This window comes from Kryptolebias marmoratus, linkage group LG2, assembly GCF_001649575.2.
Source record: "Kryptolebias marmoratus isolate JLee-2015 linkage group LG2, ASM164957v2, whole genome shotgun sequence".
In the NCBI taxonomy this organism is placed as follows: domain Eukaryota; kingdom Metazoa; phylum Chordata; class Actinopteri; order Cyprinodontiformes; family Rivulidae; genus Kryptolebias; species Kryptolebias marmoratus.
The window spans coordinates 16,224,472-16,242,178 of NC_051431.1; the positions used below are offsets into that span (position 1 = coordinate 16,224,472).

Here is a 17,707-nt window from a genome sequence, read left to right on the forward strand (position 1 = left end):
TCATGGTCCTGAAAGATTAAATAAAAGAACCATGAATGCTATTAGGATCCTATGAATTCTAAATGAGCTTCGGAGTTGTCACTCAAATCTTACATTTTGTACAAGATGGCTGCTGGATAATTTCATTTGTATAATTTCTCTGCCACCTGTGCATACCAGTGACACACATCAGGCCTTACGTGTCATGGTAATTCAGGATTAATAGAAGCTTTAGGTTCGTAAGCTTGTTTTACACATACATCTCAAGACCTACACAGAGATTTCACCTGACACCTGCCGTTTCTCAGTCAAAACCCAGCAGGCAATGAGGATTATCTGGACAGATTGAATTTTAAGTAACCCCTTTAAAGAAGAAATCCTAAGCGGGAGCATGTAGCAGTACACACTTTTATGTGTTTGGGTCTGCATGTGAAGGCATAACATAAGAAGGAGAACAGACGTACGAGTGTTATTAAGTTTTCTGTATGTGGCATTTACTCAAAAACAGTGGACTTTTTCATACTGGTGAAAGACAAATTAAACAAAGGATAAAGAGTATGACCTTAAAAGAGTGTGCATTTGATAAACAAAGCATCCTCTTGTAGGAGCACGAGTTAAAGGTATCCTTGTTGTTTACCTTGTAGGTTGAGTTGTGGCAGGGATTTATAAGCAATCAATGTCTGACACTTGCTGACAGCTATCAGCGTGATCTCAGTTCAGAGATTTAGGGAGGATTCCAGATATACAAAAGCTAACCTAAAATCTACTGAAACTAGGGCCACAAAAATACCATTGTTTTTTTCATCTTAAAAAACAAAAAACAAAATAAACCAACTCAAACTCCCCAAAAAAATATCATAGTGGATCAAGTAAATGTTATATTGTGGGGATATGAGATGGAGTCACTTTTGCATGAGTCAGTTTTTTTCCTCATCAAACAATGTCTGAGTTCCTACAGGTTTTTATGGCATAGTGGCTGCCTGATACCCTGCTGCTGCTTCGCTCAGTCTGTCAGGAGTTGAGTCAGACCTGTTGAACAGCTCACTGCAGGGCATTACTTCTGCAAAGATAAGGGCTGTATTTTTTACTTTTCCAGATTTTTATTTATATATTTTTTTTGTCTTATTCGGTTTTGGGTTTCGAAAGGCAGCAGCTCAGCAGCAGGATACAGTGAGCTGTCAGTGTACATGCAAAGTATGTTGCAAACCTGAATGCTGTTTAGTTGGCAAAGTAAGCGATGAAAAAAAAGTGTTTCCATGTAAGAATATACAGAACGGCGAACGCTAAATGTTTAACGCTTTGTATTTTTTTTTAGGTGGGAAAAGGTTTTGTTTTCTTGGCCCCACAATGAGTCACTTTAAGCTTAGCTCGATGGGCAGGAATTCTTCAAACTGGAATCACACTGACCACTTTCTACTGCAGGTGATGGACTGCCCATAGGTACTGCACACAATTCCACTATCTATTAACCTTAAGGAACAAAGTAGAATCTATTTATTTGTACTCTTTCACATAGGGTAGTATCTCACTGGGCTGCAAAAGTTGGTGACTAGTTTGTGAATGGAATTTGTGAGGGAATCTCCAAATTATCTCAAAATGTTGACAGGTGTTCCCCAATTGCAAAAGGTTTTAGCCACAAAATAGCCACAGAGTCATTGTGGGCATTCTGAACCCATCTCAAACTTGTTTTTGTAAATTTTAGAGTGTTAGAGTTGTATTTTGATACCTGCACTGAACTTTTCATGTGATACAAAACATTAGTGACTACAGCCCTAAATATCCATGTCTAAAAGCCATGTTGATGATAAATAATAATAAGTAAAATTCTGGTCCAAATCTGCTTATCTTTATTTCTAAAGTATATTCCAGTAGCTTAAATTATAAATGTGAGGGTGGCTGCTGAGGTGGGTACAAAGCAGGTAGAGGTGGGAAACAAAATAATGCGCACATCCTAAAATACAGTTTTCTGAGCCGTGAACAGAAAAATAGGCTGTGATTCTCAAAAGTTGGGAACTTAAACACAGCTGCATCGCTTGCTGGTAGCTTGGTTACAAACACTCTTAATTCAGTGAGAAAAATGTGTCTATTTTCTTGCACTTTTTTGGCAATTTTGGCTCACCAACTAGTCTCCCAACTGGCTCAGGCTAGTATTATACTACCTTTAGTGTGTGGTTATGACTGTGATCATGTTTTTTTTTCATCAATTTGTATCAAACTTGTTTTACTTAGTAGCTACACTTTATAATTACAGTCAAGTTTTCATTTTGTTTCCAACATCTGCAACGCAGTATTAAGTAAAGAAATACAGTCGCTATATTCAAACTCATTTATCAGATCTGCGTCTAACCAAATAAAGGCAACTAAGAGCCCTTTAAAACATAACTAAAATTTACTTAGGAGAAATTATTTGTTGTGTTTCTTAATTGTTAATTGCATTAAACTGTTTTGTTGTATGTGTGTTCTAGTGCACAAAAAGTAAAATGAAACAGAGCTCAAGCCTATTTAGGAAACACTCATTTAAAAGGATGTAAGAACGACTAATATGATTCACTTACCAAGGGCCTGGGAGGCAAAAGCTGTCATGGCACTCTGCAGCCGGTCGGGTCGGACTGCCTGAACCAACAACAGCTGAATATAAAGGAGAGAAATATAGATTGAGATAATAATATTAACAGTTGTTAGACATAAGATCTAACCTACTTTTATCTAAAGAACATGTCACACAGTCCAACAATTAGGCTTCCAGATAATATTTGCGCACACCCACTGTCAAAGTCTCAGAAACTTCAAGGTGACTTTTTTTATATTGAATTTCAAAATAAATCATTAAGTCATCTGGTTTTGCCGTCAAGTTTATTTTAAATATAAGAAAGTTTGATTAAGTTCTGCCCCTCACCTAATCACAGCTTTTTAAGACCTCTTTGGTAACAGCGCTACATTCTGCTTGTTGGGTTCTATTGTCCAATGTTGAAATTATTACCAGAAGAAGAAGGAATTCATGATTATTTACAACTTATAAAGGGTCTAAGGTTAGATGACAGTATTAGTCTTGAGGTTAGCTTTAATAACTAGAGAGTGGGCGCTCAAGAGCAGATTTTTTTTTTTCTCTTAGTGATTCCACAGTTTTTTAAATGGATTATTACAATAATCCGTATTCATATCTCATTTATTTTTTTTATTCTTTCATAGACTTATTTTTGGGACACCCCCAAATATTTTCATAATTTCATAATTATCAAGTCTAAAAATATTATTGTTGTTTTTTTATTATTATTACTATAACAGTAAGAGTTTATTAGGCAAAAACAAAAATTCAGAAAGTCTGCTGTAACAACAGTGATTAACATAAAGAGATTCTGCCTTTCCTAAAAAGGAAATCTTATACTACAAATTTGGGGAAAATACATTTTATTTTCACAGTTAGGAAGTTACTGAAAGCTGACCTGTTGGAAGAGACTAATCTTTTTGGAAATGCTGGATGGGATTTCCTGTTCACACTGTGAGCTTTGCAAGAAGGACAGCCAAAGGTCTGAGTCACTCAAACACAAAGTCTGATAGAAAGCTTGGAATGTAGTCTGCAAATAAAGGAGACAAAATTAAAAAGATAAAAAACATTACAGTCAGTAAACAAACAAATCTAAGCTTTAGCTTGGGAAGGCTTAATTTATTGACATGAAAATTCTGATTAATTTGTGTTTTTGATGTCGCTGGTTGAAGAAAACATCCAAACATGGGTATTTTTTTGGATTATCTACCTATGTGCTAGTAGGTATGTGCTTGATGCTGCATTTTCAACAGTCGGTGCAATAATACTAATTTCAACCTTTGAGATTAAATACAGTATTAGAGTATATTTCTGTGCGCTTACTTTTAAAATAGCCACTGCTCCATGTCTCTCCTGATCAATCCAAGAAGGAAACTCCTGATGAGAACAAACAGGTGTTAGTCAAAAAGAAAGAAAAGTATATTTTCTTCTTCAAAGAATTAAAAAAAGTCTTACTTCTTTCCTAAACATTTCTCCAACTACGGATCCAATGAAGACATCCCACTCCTGCAACAAACAGAAACATTGTTACAACAGTTACCCTCAGAGCTAAAACTTATACAACTGATTTGTCTCTGAGTTTAGTAAGAAAGATCCTAAAATGCATTTACTCACATTCTCCTGGAAGAGTTCTGGGTACATGCCTTTCACAAAATGCATAGCAAACATCAATTGGTCAGCCTGAGACAGAGACAAGAAAAGACAAATTGATTCAAAACAGGCTCTCAGTCTTCAGAGTTTATAACTGTATTCCTGAGGAGAATGAGATATTTTGCTCTGTTCCAAACCAAAGTAAAGAAAAACAAATAATTTGCATGTCTTTCATTTAAACTGAACGTCTGCAGAATTTGCCCCTTGGGCTTCGAGTTCTGCACAGGCTGCTGCATCATACCCAAAACACTCCCTCAAAGTGCCTACCCTACTGTCTTTCACATGTGCTGGTGAATTTGAATAGAGATAACAGATACAGCCATTAATCAGGATGCTTATCTCACTCCCACACACACAGAAACAAACCATCAGTGACCAAAAAGATTTCTACTGAAACAGTAAACACAGATACTCCTATTATAGTTTGTCTTGTATATCTAAAACTTATAATTGCCCTCTGTGGTATGACTGGTCAAACAAGTGCATTATATTAACGATGCACAATAAATGTCTCCCTGGCCTCTACGGTGACACTATCGTTAATCTCTCAACAATAGTAACAATCCAAAATTTTTGCACTCTTAATGAAATACAACCACACAAATACAGTGGTTGCCATGCAAATTTATGTAAATCTAATTTTATGCACTTAACAACTGGTTGGCAAGGACAAACAAATTAAAATTAGCATGCAAGGAGTAACATGTCTCAATGCTGTTTTGTAAAGTGGCAAAATGTTAAATAAACTTGTTAATCCAATCAGTCTGGCACTTGTCTGATCTCCCTGGTGTATAAACTAAGACACATGAAGGAAATCTTTGTCTATTTGTGTCCATTCCTTTGGCAAAAGCAGCTGCTGCAATCATTTTTTTAGGATGCTAGAGCTAAGCTTGAGAAACGGTGCTTCAGTACCTCAGACCAGTGGAATTGCATTTTCAACCTGTATGTTTGAACGTGAGAACAGGTCAGGGAGTAAACATGAACACCTAACCCCATGATAACCCAATGTCAAGACGTTTAAACAACCAGTGAAAGCACACCTGCAATCACACCCACAAACTGAAATGTTCCAAACACCTATTTCTGTCCATAGCCTGGGAAATTGTTGGTTTCGGACTCTTTCACCCCTTAGTTGGAGGTGTAGTTTCTCTATTCTTCAGCCAACCTGCAGTTACAGATCTGTCTTTTGGTGTGAGGGGAGATCCAGACTACCCTTTCACTTGAATGGTGAGAATTATGTTAAACAGTTGCATTTGATAAGACAAGATGACAAAACCTCCTCTTACATGGCTAGAAAACAAAGCAGGTACAAAGCAAAAACACTCTTGAGGTAAAAATGAATGCTTTTTCCTTTTGAAACAATGAAAATTAAGTAAGTTTCGACGTCCTCTAGCAAATTGGGAACTCTTTTTAAGTTATGCTACATGTTGGATCAGCTATGCCAAAACTTCCTTTATTATTAGTCTGTAGTCTTTCTACTCATTCGGTGAACCAATGCAGAGGTGAGATCATTGTAAACATCAGGTTTTTTTTTCTTTTTCCTTGATGGGAGCCCGATCCAGCAGCATATCGTTGGTGCATTCAGACTGCACAATTACAAATGTTCGTGCTGCATGTGGTCAGCTACAGAGGGACTAGGCGGCCTGCTACAAACTGGTACACATGACAACATTTGTCAGACAAGTCTTGACTTCAAGCAGATGCCGAAATTATGAATTTTTTCCCCTCAATTTTCCTTCTAACACTCATTATCCACCATTATTTGTTCCTTGAGACCTGCTCTCCCACCTCTCTACGCTTCACAGTTATCAGCAGACAAGCAGGTGGTGACAGAAGCACTGATAACGGACTCTAGTGTTTCCTTTCTGCTAATAACTGGGCTGTTGTTTATATGCATGTGTGTGCTCAGTTGTGGCTCTTAAGTAAATCCACGATGCGGTAAGAAATTAACAACCACCCTGACTGCTTAAAACTCCCATTATCATACAGAGAATACATGAACAAACAAACAAAAACAAAGCATAAGGATATTACAGTTAACAATTCCTGCCTCGTTGATTGCTGTGTTGTAAAATCTTTGACACTTTATCACAGTATTAGCTACAGAGGTTACATTCAAAAAGTGAGTAAATACAAATTTTGACTCTATGATCTAAGACTGTCAGATTGGCGAGAGTTGATCAGACCTAAACGCAGACTGACAAGGAGGATATCAAAAGTAAAACTAATTTATGAACAAAATAATCACAACAAAAGGCTGACGTAGCAGCAACAGAACTAAATAACAAAAACTTACAAAAAATAACAGAATTGCAGGACCATGAGGAGGCGAGACACGAGGAAACCCTGACAGCACATAGGAGTGAAAATAAACCAGCAGGAAAGGGAAGAAGATGGACCAGTTCTAAAGGCAGAGGATGATTTGAAAGTGGACACAGGTGACTGATTATGAACGAGGGACAGGTGTGGGTGGCTGAGGCAGGCTGACAGGTACTGAGCAGAGGGAAGGTGAATGATTACAGGGAACACAAAGGGCACAGGGAGCAAGACACCAAAACTAAACACAGGAACCAAATACCAGAATAAAAAAAAAAAAACAACCAAGGGTGGAAATTAGGTGAATTTGATCAACACACACGCCACTGTGGCGGGTTGGCAATTTGAACAGAAAAGGTGTTATTTGTCCTCTTGACATATATGGGGCAGCAATGTGCTCGAGTTGTTGGTAAATTATTTTTGTCCTATGTTTTAGAGGGGGAACCGATTATTTCAGACGGCTGAAATATTTGGTTCCCCCGTGGTAACTTTTGCAGAAAAAGAACAAATGTCTCCAAATTCACAGGACTTGTTGTCCATGATGAGAGGTTAGAAATACTTCAAAAACACTCCACATAAATAAATATCACTTTTCTGATTTTTTTATGTACAGATATGCATCTTTTAATGGTTTAAAATAAAAAAATAAAATAAGAAATATCTAGTTATTTCCATGCAGTGTCCAGAAAGAGGTGTTGTTCAGCTTGTAGGGTACCACAACTGCTTCCACTTACCTCCATCATCATCATCATCATCATATGAAATAACTTTTTGTCACAACAAAAAATAGTGGCTAATAAAATATTTGAGTGGCTGGTAAAAAAATTTGTCCACCAGCCATAGTGGCTGGTGGACAAATTTTTAATTTCCACCCCTGGCTCCAACACACCTGATTTAAATGGTTTCATTACCTCCTCACCAAACCATCAAGTTCTCCAGGAGCACAGCAACAAGTCATCCATTTAAACCAGGTGTTTTAAAGCAAGAACACATCTAAAACATGCAGGAGAGCGGCCCCCGAGGAATGGAGTTTGACACCCCTGCCCTAAACAAATCACCAAAGGTTTTGAGAGAAAGTTTACTAAAGCTTTAAAATCATATTTGGGTCTAAAAAATAAGTATATTACCTTGAACAGAGACCTGCAGACGTATTCATACACCATAGTTTTTAGGTTGGTCTCCAAAGCAGCAATCCTGACGTCGGTATTCTCTTCTTCCTAAAATACGCAGACAGTTAAATTCAAAAGGCATGGACCATTAAACAGAGATATGATGTTAAAAATCTTTTCAAATAATGTATATTTGACTTTGAAACTATTTTGTTTTGGCTGAATGTGGGCTTCACATCTAATGAAAATTCAAGTGATAATTTTAGTAAGTCGTGTCCTTTCTTTCTGTCCCAACAGGGAAGCTTCTTCAACTCTGAGCTGCTCAACAGCAGCAAAGACAGGTTGTTCCTTAAGTCTTCCTTAAATGTTTGCTGTACTAAAGATGTGCAGAATGTATACAGTCATGTAATTCATATCAACAAAAACTGTAAGGATAAGTTGGCAGCTTTGGTACACAGTGCATACTGTTCAGTGAGTGCGCTTTCTCATGTGAGAGTGTGTGAGATGTATCTGCATATGTAAGCAAACCCCAGTGTGTTACAGTAGGTCAGCCATGAGAGGCTAACGTTCTCTTCCAGATCTCAGGAACCATCTGCAGCTCATGGCGGATTAAACTTGCTCATTCAATGCAACAAACAACCAAAAGACACAAAGAGGGGTAGAGTTCATGACTCAGTGCGCCCATTCTGACCACAGTCTCTGACAGCATCCACGAGCCAAACTACACACACACACTGACACGTAAAAGCTGTGACAAGCTGCTGCCATCAGGTGACACTGTTGGATGGGAGCACAGGCTCTGACAACCCACACAGGATTTCAGAAAACAGAGTTCAGTTTGAACACTTTGTACATGGACCTGTGTGTGTGTGTGTGTGTGTGTGTGTGTGTGTACTTAGGATTTATTACATTTTTTCTGGTAGAATAATCTACCTTATTAAGTCCTTATGGGGACCAAACCCAGTCCTACTATGGTGGAACATTATTTTTGGGTTATGGATTAGGCTAAAAATATGAATAGAAATCTATACACAGTCCTTATAATCATTGAAATACAACCTGTGCGTGCATGTGTGTGTGCATGGACAAGATATTAGACAGTGTTTAGGACACAGATTGGCAACAGCAGTGTGGTTCTCTGCAGCTGTACAGAGAACCATGGGCCATAGTGACTGGGATAAATGTATTAAAAAAAACATTAAATGAACTAGGATAAATCGTAATGACCTCAAATGAAAAGAAAAAATAGTATATAGAATTAGACTCAGTTTATTTTTGCCATCAAAATTATTTCTATGGCAATGAATCCGAGTTAATGTATTATTTTATGTTACTAAACATGATTATTAAATACTGTAATCAACAAAAACAAGCTTTGAAATATGTTATGACACTGCAGTACTTTGTAGAAAGTAAATACTCTTGATGGTTGCAAACAGGAAAAGATTAGTTAAAAAAATGGTGGCTTTAAATTCTTATTTATGTGTTGTCGCATTTTAACACAAGGCTGCTGCATGCTCAGGCAACAACAGAAGCAAACACTGAGGAAAATAACAGGGAGGTGAATGTTGCCCTTTTGTGTTGATCAAAAACAGAAAGAAAAAGCATAATTGGAGGAGGGTTTTTATTTATTTTATCTTGTGCTCTATGTTAAGACTATGATGCTATGCAGCATAATTTGCATCTTTGTTTTACTATTAGCGATTTTGTAAAGAAGCATTTAAATGTTTTGTAGATATTTTTAAAACTCAGTTTTAGGTCTCAGAGTTATTTGGAATAATTTAATGAAGAAATAAAATGTACAGAACCCTTCTGTAATTGGGAAAACGGGATACAGATCGCGAGGGATCTAGTTACCTTCTTGGCCTGAAGAGCTCTTTGGAACAGACGCAAAAAGGAAGCAAGGCTGAAGCAGTACATGGTGTTGATCTTTGACAGGTCTGTGATGACAAAATACATCTTGCTAGCACTCTCTGCAAAGGGCAGGTAAGCATCCCGCTCCTGGAATAAAAGAAAAATAAATAAATAAGTAAAACGTGCCAGAAACTAGGGGTAAAAATATAAAACCAAGAAGTTGCATGAAGCAAAAAAAGGAATTGCATATGTTGTAGAGAGTTACATAAAACACACCAGATGGATGACAGATAAAAGCATTAATATTGGGTATAATATGCAGAACAGAAAATGTTTCTGTCAAGAAAAGATGGAAAGAGGGCACAAAAAAAAGGATAGATAGCATGAGGCGTGATGAGACAAGATAAGTGAGGAAAAAACAGTAGATGGCAAAAATAAAAAAAACGATAACACATAAATAGAAACAGCCAAGATAAAAGTGCATCTGTTCTGGTCTAACACTGCGCCCTAGAGGACGATCTTATAATGCACCTTGAACATGAACATGAACGATTATAAACCTGCAGTGAGTGCAGCAGCGATTATCCAAAAATAACACTTGATGTTTTTTGTAATTTATGTGCATTTGCTCTGATCTTCCTTTCTTCTTACCACTGACTTTGATGACTTCAACAATTGTTTTGAAAAAAAAAATAGACAAACTAAACCCTCTTCCAGTAGTGCTAATAAGGACTGGTTATTGTGCTGCAGTCAACCAGGGTTTAATACTGATTCCCTTTCAGTTGCTGCTAAAAAGCAGAGTACATCCAAACTGTTGGCTCAATGAAGTCGAAGCTTGTAGCTCTTCATTAGATCGACATGGAGCCTTTTCACATTACCTATGCTTGTGTGAACATTTACACCTTCGCGGCTTGTATGTGCGTGAGTCTGCAGTTAGACTCCCAGTGCTCTGAGTGGTGCCAGTGTTTTTATGGGGCCACTTCAAGCAACGGTGACTGGAAACAAAAACATGACTGGATGCTACTCTCGTAATAGGATTAGGGAAACCTGACACAAGTATAAGTTGTTACATTTTATAATTTTGTTCCACATGGCTGCCATATTCAAAACAAAGCAGTATGTTGTGTAAGAATGGTAAACACTGTGGATCAATCACAATTGTGACAGTTATACCATCACCATGATGTGTGGTTAGTAAGAGCGTTATTTTGAAATGATTTCCAAAAATAATTTGAAACATTCTGCTATGATGCAACTTATGTTTAGTTTTGAGATCTGGGTTTTTTTAGTGTTAAGCAGTGCAACAGTAACATTGAGATCTGTTTTTATTCTACACACTGAGATAATTTTCCCATTTTAAAATCCAGAATCAAATTTCCAGATTTCTTGATCAAATTTCTGTCATTTTTGACTCTCAAGTAAAAGCATTTTACTGTGCACACACAGTTAGTTAAAAGGATCTGATGTTTCTGAAAAAAAGGACATTTTGTTGCATGTCTTTGAAACGATTTTACTGTCTTGAAGTGTTTTTCAACACAACATGAGGTTCATTTTGTGAAACTATCTTTTGAATCAGGGTAAAATACAGTGTGTGCTTAAGGGCTAGGCTAACTTGTGGTTCACTTGTTGCAGAATATGCACAAACGGCAAATAGTTTGCCTAGCAAAGTATAAACAAAACATTCGGGCAAGTTTAAAACTTTTGAACAGTTCTCCATATCCATGTTTTATATATTACATATAAAAAAACTGCTGTTTGAGCTAAAAGTAAAATCTGACAAACTGTTTAAAAGTAATAAAGTCTAGAAAGATAAATGTTTTTCCTGATCCTTTTTATATATACTTTTTAAGACCTGGAAAATACTAGAAGCAAATTTTATACTTTTCAAGACTGCTTAGAAACCCTGCAAAACCCCTCTGTTCAAGATTTTATTAAATGTTTAAAAGTATAAACATTAAAGAGTGCCTGATAAAGTTGCTCATAAGGTCGACTGGGACATTTAAAACATGAAATGATGTTTTTGGATTAGGGGTTAGGTTTAGGACTAAGGTGTGAATTGAGTTTAGGTTTTGTTTAGGGTTAGGTATGTACTGGTAATAGTTAGGGTTAGGGTAAGGGTCAGGGTTAGGCTGTAGTTAGGGTGTAGAAATGAATGGAAGTCAATGGAAAGTCCCTGCAGAGATAGAGAGACATAGCATGTGTGTGTGTGTGTGTGTGTGTGTGTGTGTGTGTGTGTGTGTTTAGATAAGCACAGATGACACACAGTACCTGGTCCAAAGATGCCTGCAGCCTGTGCGACTCCACCAGCGACTCCTGAATCAGAGCACTGCTCGCCTTGGTTTGGTTCAGACTGTCTATCAGCTCCCTGTTCTCAAGAATATTTCCTTGAGCTGTAGCCAACGTCTGGCAGAGTCAAAAGAAAGAAAGAAAAAAAGAAAGAAACAGATGGACATGTTGTCACAGATGAATGGGACAGGAAGGGGAAAAAGAGAGATGAAGAGATCAAATAATGGAAGACAGAGTGCATGTCATCAGGTTTCTGTCATTTGGCTGAAGTCTGTGATCTGAAATAAAAGGAAGAGGTGTTTGAAGTCTAACAGCGTTTTGCAAAGCATTTTTATTCTTTTTAAACAAGCAGTCATCGAGCGCTACAACTCTCCTGCTAATTTCCTGCGGAATCTATTCTCCGAAACGAAGTGATAAAATTTATTCAAATAAATTCAAGTAAAATAGATGAGAAACTGGTGGAGCATGGAAATGTCAAGTCGAATATGCTGCTGCGATTCAAGAATAATTACATGTCTTGTACCACTGAAGCACTGACATCAGGCTGACGGTATTAAGTGTGTGAGTGTGTGACCAAAATGTCCATTTGACCACACACAAAGAAGGATTTTTTTTTTTTGGTAAAGAGTCTGTACCTCGTAATGTCCAGCTACACTGGGTTCAAATCTGAATCTGAATGTGCATAAACTAATGTCCAGTGGCCATTTTTGGGGAATTAGACAGAGCTCTGGTAATGATCTAATGTTTTGGCTGAATATTTTCCATTACTAGGTGTGTAAATTATTCAAATTTTAATTGGATGATTAACAACTGACAACGACTTTTGATTTTAGTTCCAAACTGTTGTGAAAACTGATAAATAAACTTGAATAAGAAAGACCAACATTCTCTGCTGAGAACTGCAAAGATGTACAATTACATGTACATTCTGCCCCTGTTTGCATCAGTTTCACTCTGCTATACAAAAAAAAATTAAAACTATTTCTGAGTGTTTAAGATACAAATTTCCACAGACCCACTGAGCTAAAGTGAGCTGAAGTAAAAGCACAGTCATTAAAGCTCCCTAAGGCATCCCACTGATTAAGAGCGGGGGGGATGTGCAGAGCAGGAGAAAAAGCACTCTTCCAGCACCACAGAGACGTCGGATCAATAATGAGCACTGGTGCTTCCAGCTTTGGCAGGGAGTTCCAGCTTATATATTTGGAAGGGAACTGCTCCTGCTTGGTCTGTATATGCTGCCTTATTCCGTCTACAGCCCTGTTGTCAGAGCAGCAGAGGGAGTTCACAACAACAAAGTCTGCAGTGCAGAGGGAGCTAATTATTCCAAGCACAGAAAGAAGAGTTTTGAAAATACTTTTTTTTTTCTTTACACACACATTGCATAACACACTTCTGGACCGTCAAACATGCATGGTATGAAAATGTTGCATGTCAGCAGAGGTACCTCGAGCAAAGATTCTTCCAACTGAGCCAGTTGTATCTTCTTGTCCTCCTCTTGCTGCAGAAGTCTTGTTTTCTCAGTCTCCAGTTCTGGCTTCTCATGCTGGATGGTTAGGGCTAACAGCTGATAAACAAACACCCCAAAATGAATGAAAACTAAAAGATCTACACTAATATTGCAAAGAAATGCATGCAGTATAAATACAGCGATGTTCCCTGAAATAAGCTCTTTTTTATTTCTGCTGGGAGTTTCTTATGAAGCACCAAGCTAAGTTAGACAAACTATAAGCTGGGGGAAAAAAATGCAGCACATTTGAATCTACAGTCTTGTTTTGTTTTTCTTTTTACCTCCTAAATTAATCATTAGTTGGACAGGAATGAATGGTTTCTGTGCTTGTGTTTAAAAAGCGTGCCAGCTGGGATACCTGTCCTCGTAGGCCTGCCCTGGTGGTGGTGAAGTTGACCTCCGTAACCACTGAAGCAGCATCAGGGGGGATGAAGGGACTAGGATTCCGTGTTGCCAGGAAGAGACGGAAGTCCTCGTTGTAATCAATAACCTTGTCTCCTATCTGAACCACATATCTGGGACCTGCAGGTGTGTGCGTGTAAACATTAGGAAGGTGAATTACAACATACTGTTCCATTCAGACTTGTAACTTTACCTGTAATGGCCACTTAAAATCCTGTCTACTCTCATATTTTCTCATTTACTTTCTGTCTTCTACAAGTCTGCAGTGCAGTATTTCATTGCCTTTGCCTTGACTCTTTTTTTTTTTTCTCTCTCTCTCCATGTCGCTAAGCAGCACTTAAGTGAATAACCTGCCCTTTCGCAGAGATTTTCTGTTTCTGCTTTTTCCAATTCAGCTTCAAATTGACAATCTCCTCTCACTGGATGATTCAGAGCCACATGAATCATGCTCATTTCCACAGATAAGGTTTCCAATCTTTGTTAATATGTATGTGATTGGGATGTAATTACTGACGGCGAACCAAGATTAGAAAATATCGGTGGTTACAACAGAGGCTTTAAAACAGCTACACAGAAATAAATGATGGATTTTTGTGGGGTCTACTGTATGCCTTATATTAGACAAGATTCAAAGGGTCTGAATGCATTAAATGAAATGAAGAATAAATTACAGAGCACGGCGAACTTATATAGAAAGTATAGATGTAATTTAGTTAAAACGGCATTCTCTGCAAACTCGGCCACTCTTTACAATAAAACAAACAAGCAGATGCAGTAATGAATCTAACATTGTGGGTAAACTGGAGTACAGAGGTAGAGAAGAGTTAAAAGAGGAGTCTGATAGCTCTGTGGGTTTTACCAGTGTTTAACACAAACATATAAAAGGAATCGTGAGTGTTGTGCTCCCCCCCATAATAGAAGACATAAAGCATTTCAGCTATGATGAAATGTTGGCAGAACCTTGGCAAAAGGTTTGGATTGCCAAAATACAAGCTGCTGAAGTCAGACTGAGGTTCGGGTTATTCTGCAGTTCAAGAATGCTGGAATTTTCACTTGCTTGTCACAGTAATATCAAAAACCAGGAACCAGCTGCTACAAACATCCTGACATCTTATCCCTGGACAGAAATATGAAAGGTCAAGGTATGGAATTGGGTTTTGGAGAGAGGAAATTTACCAGGATAAAAAAATAAAAGATGATTTATTCTCTCCTCATTCACCAAACTGATAGGCATGCTTGAGCGTGCATGGGTGGGACAGCTGCATGTGACAGCAAAGGATTCTGAATATTTCTTTAATGTAATTCAGACTCAAATTTGCTTTATCTCCAAGCTAATCATTTCTAAATTATAATGAAGCTAAGACTAATTATTTCATGGGATCACAAGAAACAAGCTTCTAGTTAGAAAACTGCCAAATGTCTCCATTATTCTGTGTGTGCAATAACTACTGGCACAAATGAGAACTTTTTTTGTAAATTCCAAAGAAATCACATTAAACGATAGCAGTGATAGTGGGACACGCCTCTTTTTTCCATTATTATTATTTATCTACACATTTTCATGCTTATATTTTTCTTTAATGATTATTGTTTGACGCTTTCCCACAGCTTCCTAATAAATACTTTAAAAATCCCCCTGAACATCCCCCTTAAAACACACTGAGTTAATACGATCCATAAAACTGAGACTGCAGAAAAGTTTCAAAATTGAGGTGTCAAACTATTTTTTTTGCATGTGCTTTGAATACTTTTTAAAACTGTAATAAAGGAAGTAGGTTACGTTGCAAGCAAGAAACTGATATTGCTGGTGTTAAGAAATGCAACTAAAAACGATATTTTACAGCTTTAAATATGTGCAACGACCTCGCCTTCCAGGCAAAGGTTTTTAAAACTCACAAACCAGCTGAAAGGCCAAGAGGAACCTGAATTTTACTCAAAAGAGTCCATCAACTCAACTTTGTAGGGAGGCCACGCTGTTGCTAGTGAGTGCATGTTATTACCCTGTGCTATAAGGTCCTTCCTCAGCAGCGGATAGAGCGCGGGTTCAACACCATCCATCTCTTGGACGATGAGGGTTTTTCCAAATCTGACTGCCAGCTCCACAGATGTCATAAAGTTGTTATCCTAAAAACAAAAAAGGCAGACACATACATTCAAGTTGTTTTAAGTCAAAAACAATCTTCTTATTTTCTAGCCCTATGTCAACCAGCTGAGAGCTTGTCAATCTGGTCAATTTAAACCATTTTTTTCAAAATGAAGTCATGTAAAGAGATATCTACAACAGGTAAGATATTAGTTGTTCATAACCTTTTTCAAGAACCCTACTTCAAAAATCAGAACTTTTGCTTTTAAGTGATTCACAAAATAGTACATCCTGAGTGTGTGAGTGTTAAAACGAGATGTGTGTTTACCTGCTGGTTGATAACCTCCAGTCTGTGGTCTTTGAGGTGTGTGCGTAACCATTCTGTGGCTCGGGAGGATGGGTCAATCAGGAACGGACAGGCCACACTCTTAGTGAAGAACGATGAGAAAACAGCATATTTAAGTTTCGGTTGTTTCAGGGGGCTCACTTATTGAGACAAAGCATGTGTGAATGTGTATGCAGGTTGTTCAGTCTCCTCACAGAGCTGCCGTACTTATCGACCAGCATCACTTCTATCCCAGGCGAGGGAAAATTCACTACCCTCATATCATTATCTGCACTTCTATTTCACAGTCTGTTGCTTGTGGATTCTCTTTCTCAAACTATTTCACACGTGTTTATAGGTCTGTGCAGCAGCGTTTGCTTACTTTTCTCATGCAGCAAGCAAACAATTCATCCTCGAAAGAGAGAGTTAAATTGTAATATACTGAAACACACGGCACATTAAAACTGATGGTAAATATTTGTCAAACTGGATAATAAACATTTTAATCATCCACAAAATAAAAAAAACCTTCTTTAGTGGACCTTAAAAATGACTTGCAAACAATATCAGTTTGCCAAAACGTGCCAGCAGTTAAATTCAGCCCAGGAGTGGACTTCAAACAAAAAAGATCTCCAAGAACCCCCAAAATAATATTACACAATCCTAATGTTTTTATTGTAGTTGTTGGTGCCAAAGCAGGCTCAAACAAAATGAGTTGATATCACTGGCATAGAAATAGGCCTTTAATAATATCCAGATAAAACCTGTAAAAACAATTTTTTCTTACATATATTTAAATACAAGCACCTTTAAAACAATGTGCTCTGCACTAAAACAGCTAACTGAGTCGTTGGACTGCAAAAAAAGTAAAATATTCATTTATTTGCTCATTTTGTTGAACGAATCAGCTCACGGATAGCAGAAAATGTCATCAGCATAGACAGCAACAATCACAAACTTGTAATGAAGGCACCCAAAAATGACAATGAAAGACAAATAAATACAAAAGAAAACCTAAATATGAGCTACGAGGGTAAAATATGGAGTTACTTCTTACCTTTAGCTTGAGTGTATTAATCTGAGACAGCAATGATAGAAAAAAAAAAAAAAAAAACAGAAACAATACAAACAAATGGAGGACAGATGAATGACAATGAGGGCAACAATCCTGATTCAGCTGCTAATATGAAGACTGCAATGGACTTTGATTTCTTTTTAAACAGTAGACGGGTTTTGCTCAACACAAACATAAACTAATCAGACATTGAGACATCAGTGACAGATTCAGGCCCTGAGTCGAACCATTATCATTTTAGAGCAAGTCACAGAAAATATAGTTCTTATGCGTGTTCTTTTTTTTATTCAAATAAGTCAATCTAAAAATTGACTCTTAGAAAATAATCAGCTGTAATCACATCCCTTATTGTGGACTATTTGTTGTAGATTTTTTTCTTTAAACAAAAATCTTAAGAGAACTGGGTACAAAAAAAGAAATGATTATGAATCTTTGCCTAACCTGCAGTATAACCAGAGCGTTCTCTATGGATAGGTCATCGGATGGCAGCCCTTCACTCTTCCAGATCAGCTGTTCGCTCTCCGAGCACAAGAAGGACCGCAAGTCAAACTCTGATACAAACACACAAACACAAAC

The 17,707-nt window shown here is 37.5% G+C and overlaps 1 protein-coding gene across 4 annotated transcripts in view; it reads right to left on the minus strand.

Moving 5' to 3' along the window:
- LOC108244649 (cytoplasmic dynein 2 heavy chain 1) overlaps positions 1-17,707 on the minus strand; it is a 102,151-nt gene that overhangs the window by 37,005 nt on the left and 47,439 nt on the right. For 2 of the 4 annotated variants that reach the window (XM_017431032.3, XM_017431031.3), the window contains exons 68-81: positions 17,573-17,682; positions 17,114-17,134; positions 16,060-16,158; positions 15,649-15,772; positions 13,605-13,768; positions 13,184-13,303; positions 11,722-11,856; positions 9,457-9,600; positions 7,618-7,707; positions 4,139-4,204; positions 3,980-4,030; positions 3,848-3,901; positions 3,423-3,554; positions 2,535-2,607 (exon numbers count right to left, since the gene is read on the minus strand). In XM_017431032.3, coding sequence (XP_017286521.1) covers positions 2,535-2,607; positions 3,423-3,554; positions 3,848-3,901; positions 3,980-4,030; positions 4,139-4,204; positions 7,618-7,707; positions 9,457-9,600; positions 11,722-11,856; positions 13,184-13,303; positions 13,605-13,768; positions 15,649-15,772; positions 16,060-16,158; positions 17,114-17,134; positions 17,573-17,682 — 1,383 coding nt within the window. The remainder of the gene's footprint in view (positions 1-2,534; positions 2,608-3,422; positions 3,555-3,847; positions 3,902-3,979; positions 4,031-4,138; positions 4,205-7,617; positions 7,708-9,456; positions 9,601-11,721; positions 11,857-13,183; positions 13,304-13,604; positions 13,769-15,648; positions 15,773-16,059; positions 16,159-17,113; positions 17,135-17,572; positions 17,683-17,707) is intronic. The other 2 variants (XM_017431036.3, XM_017431034.3) reach the window with 1 other exon arrangement.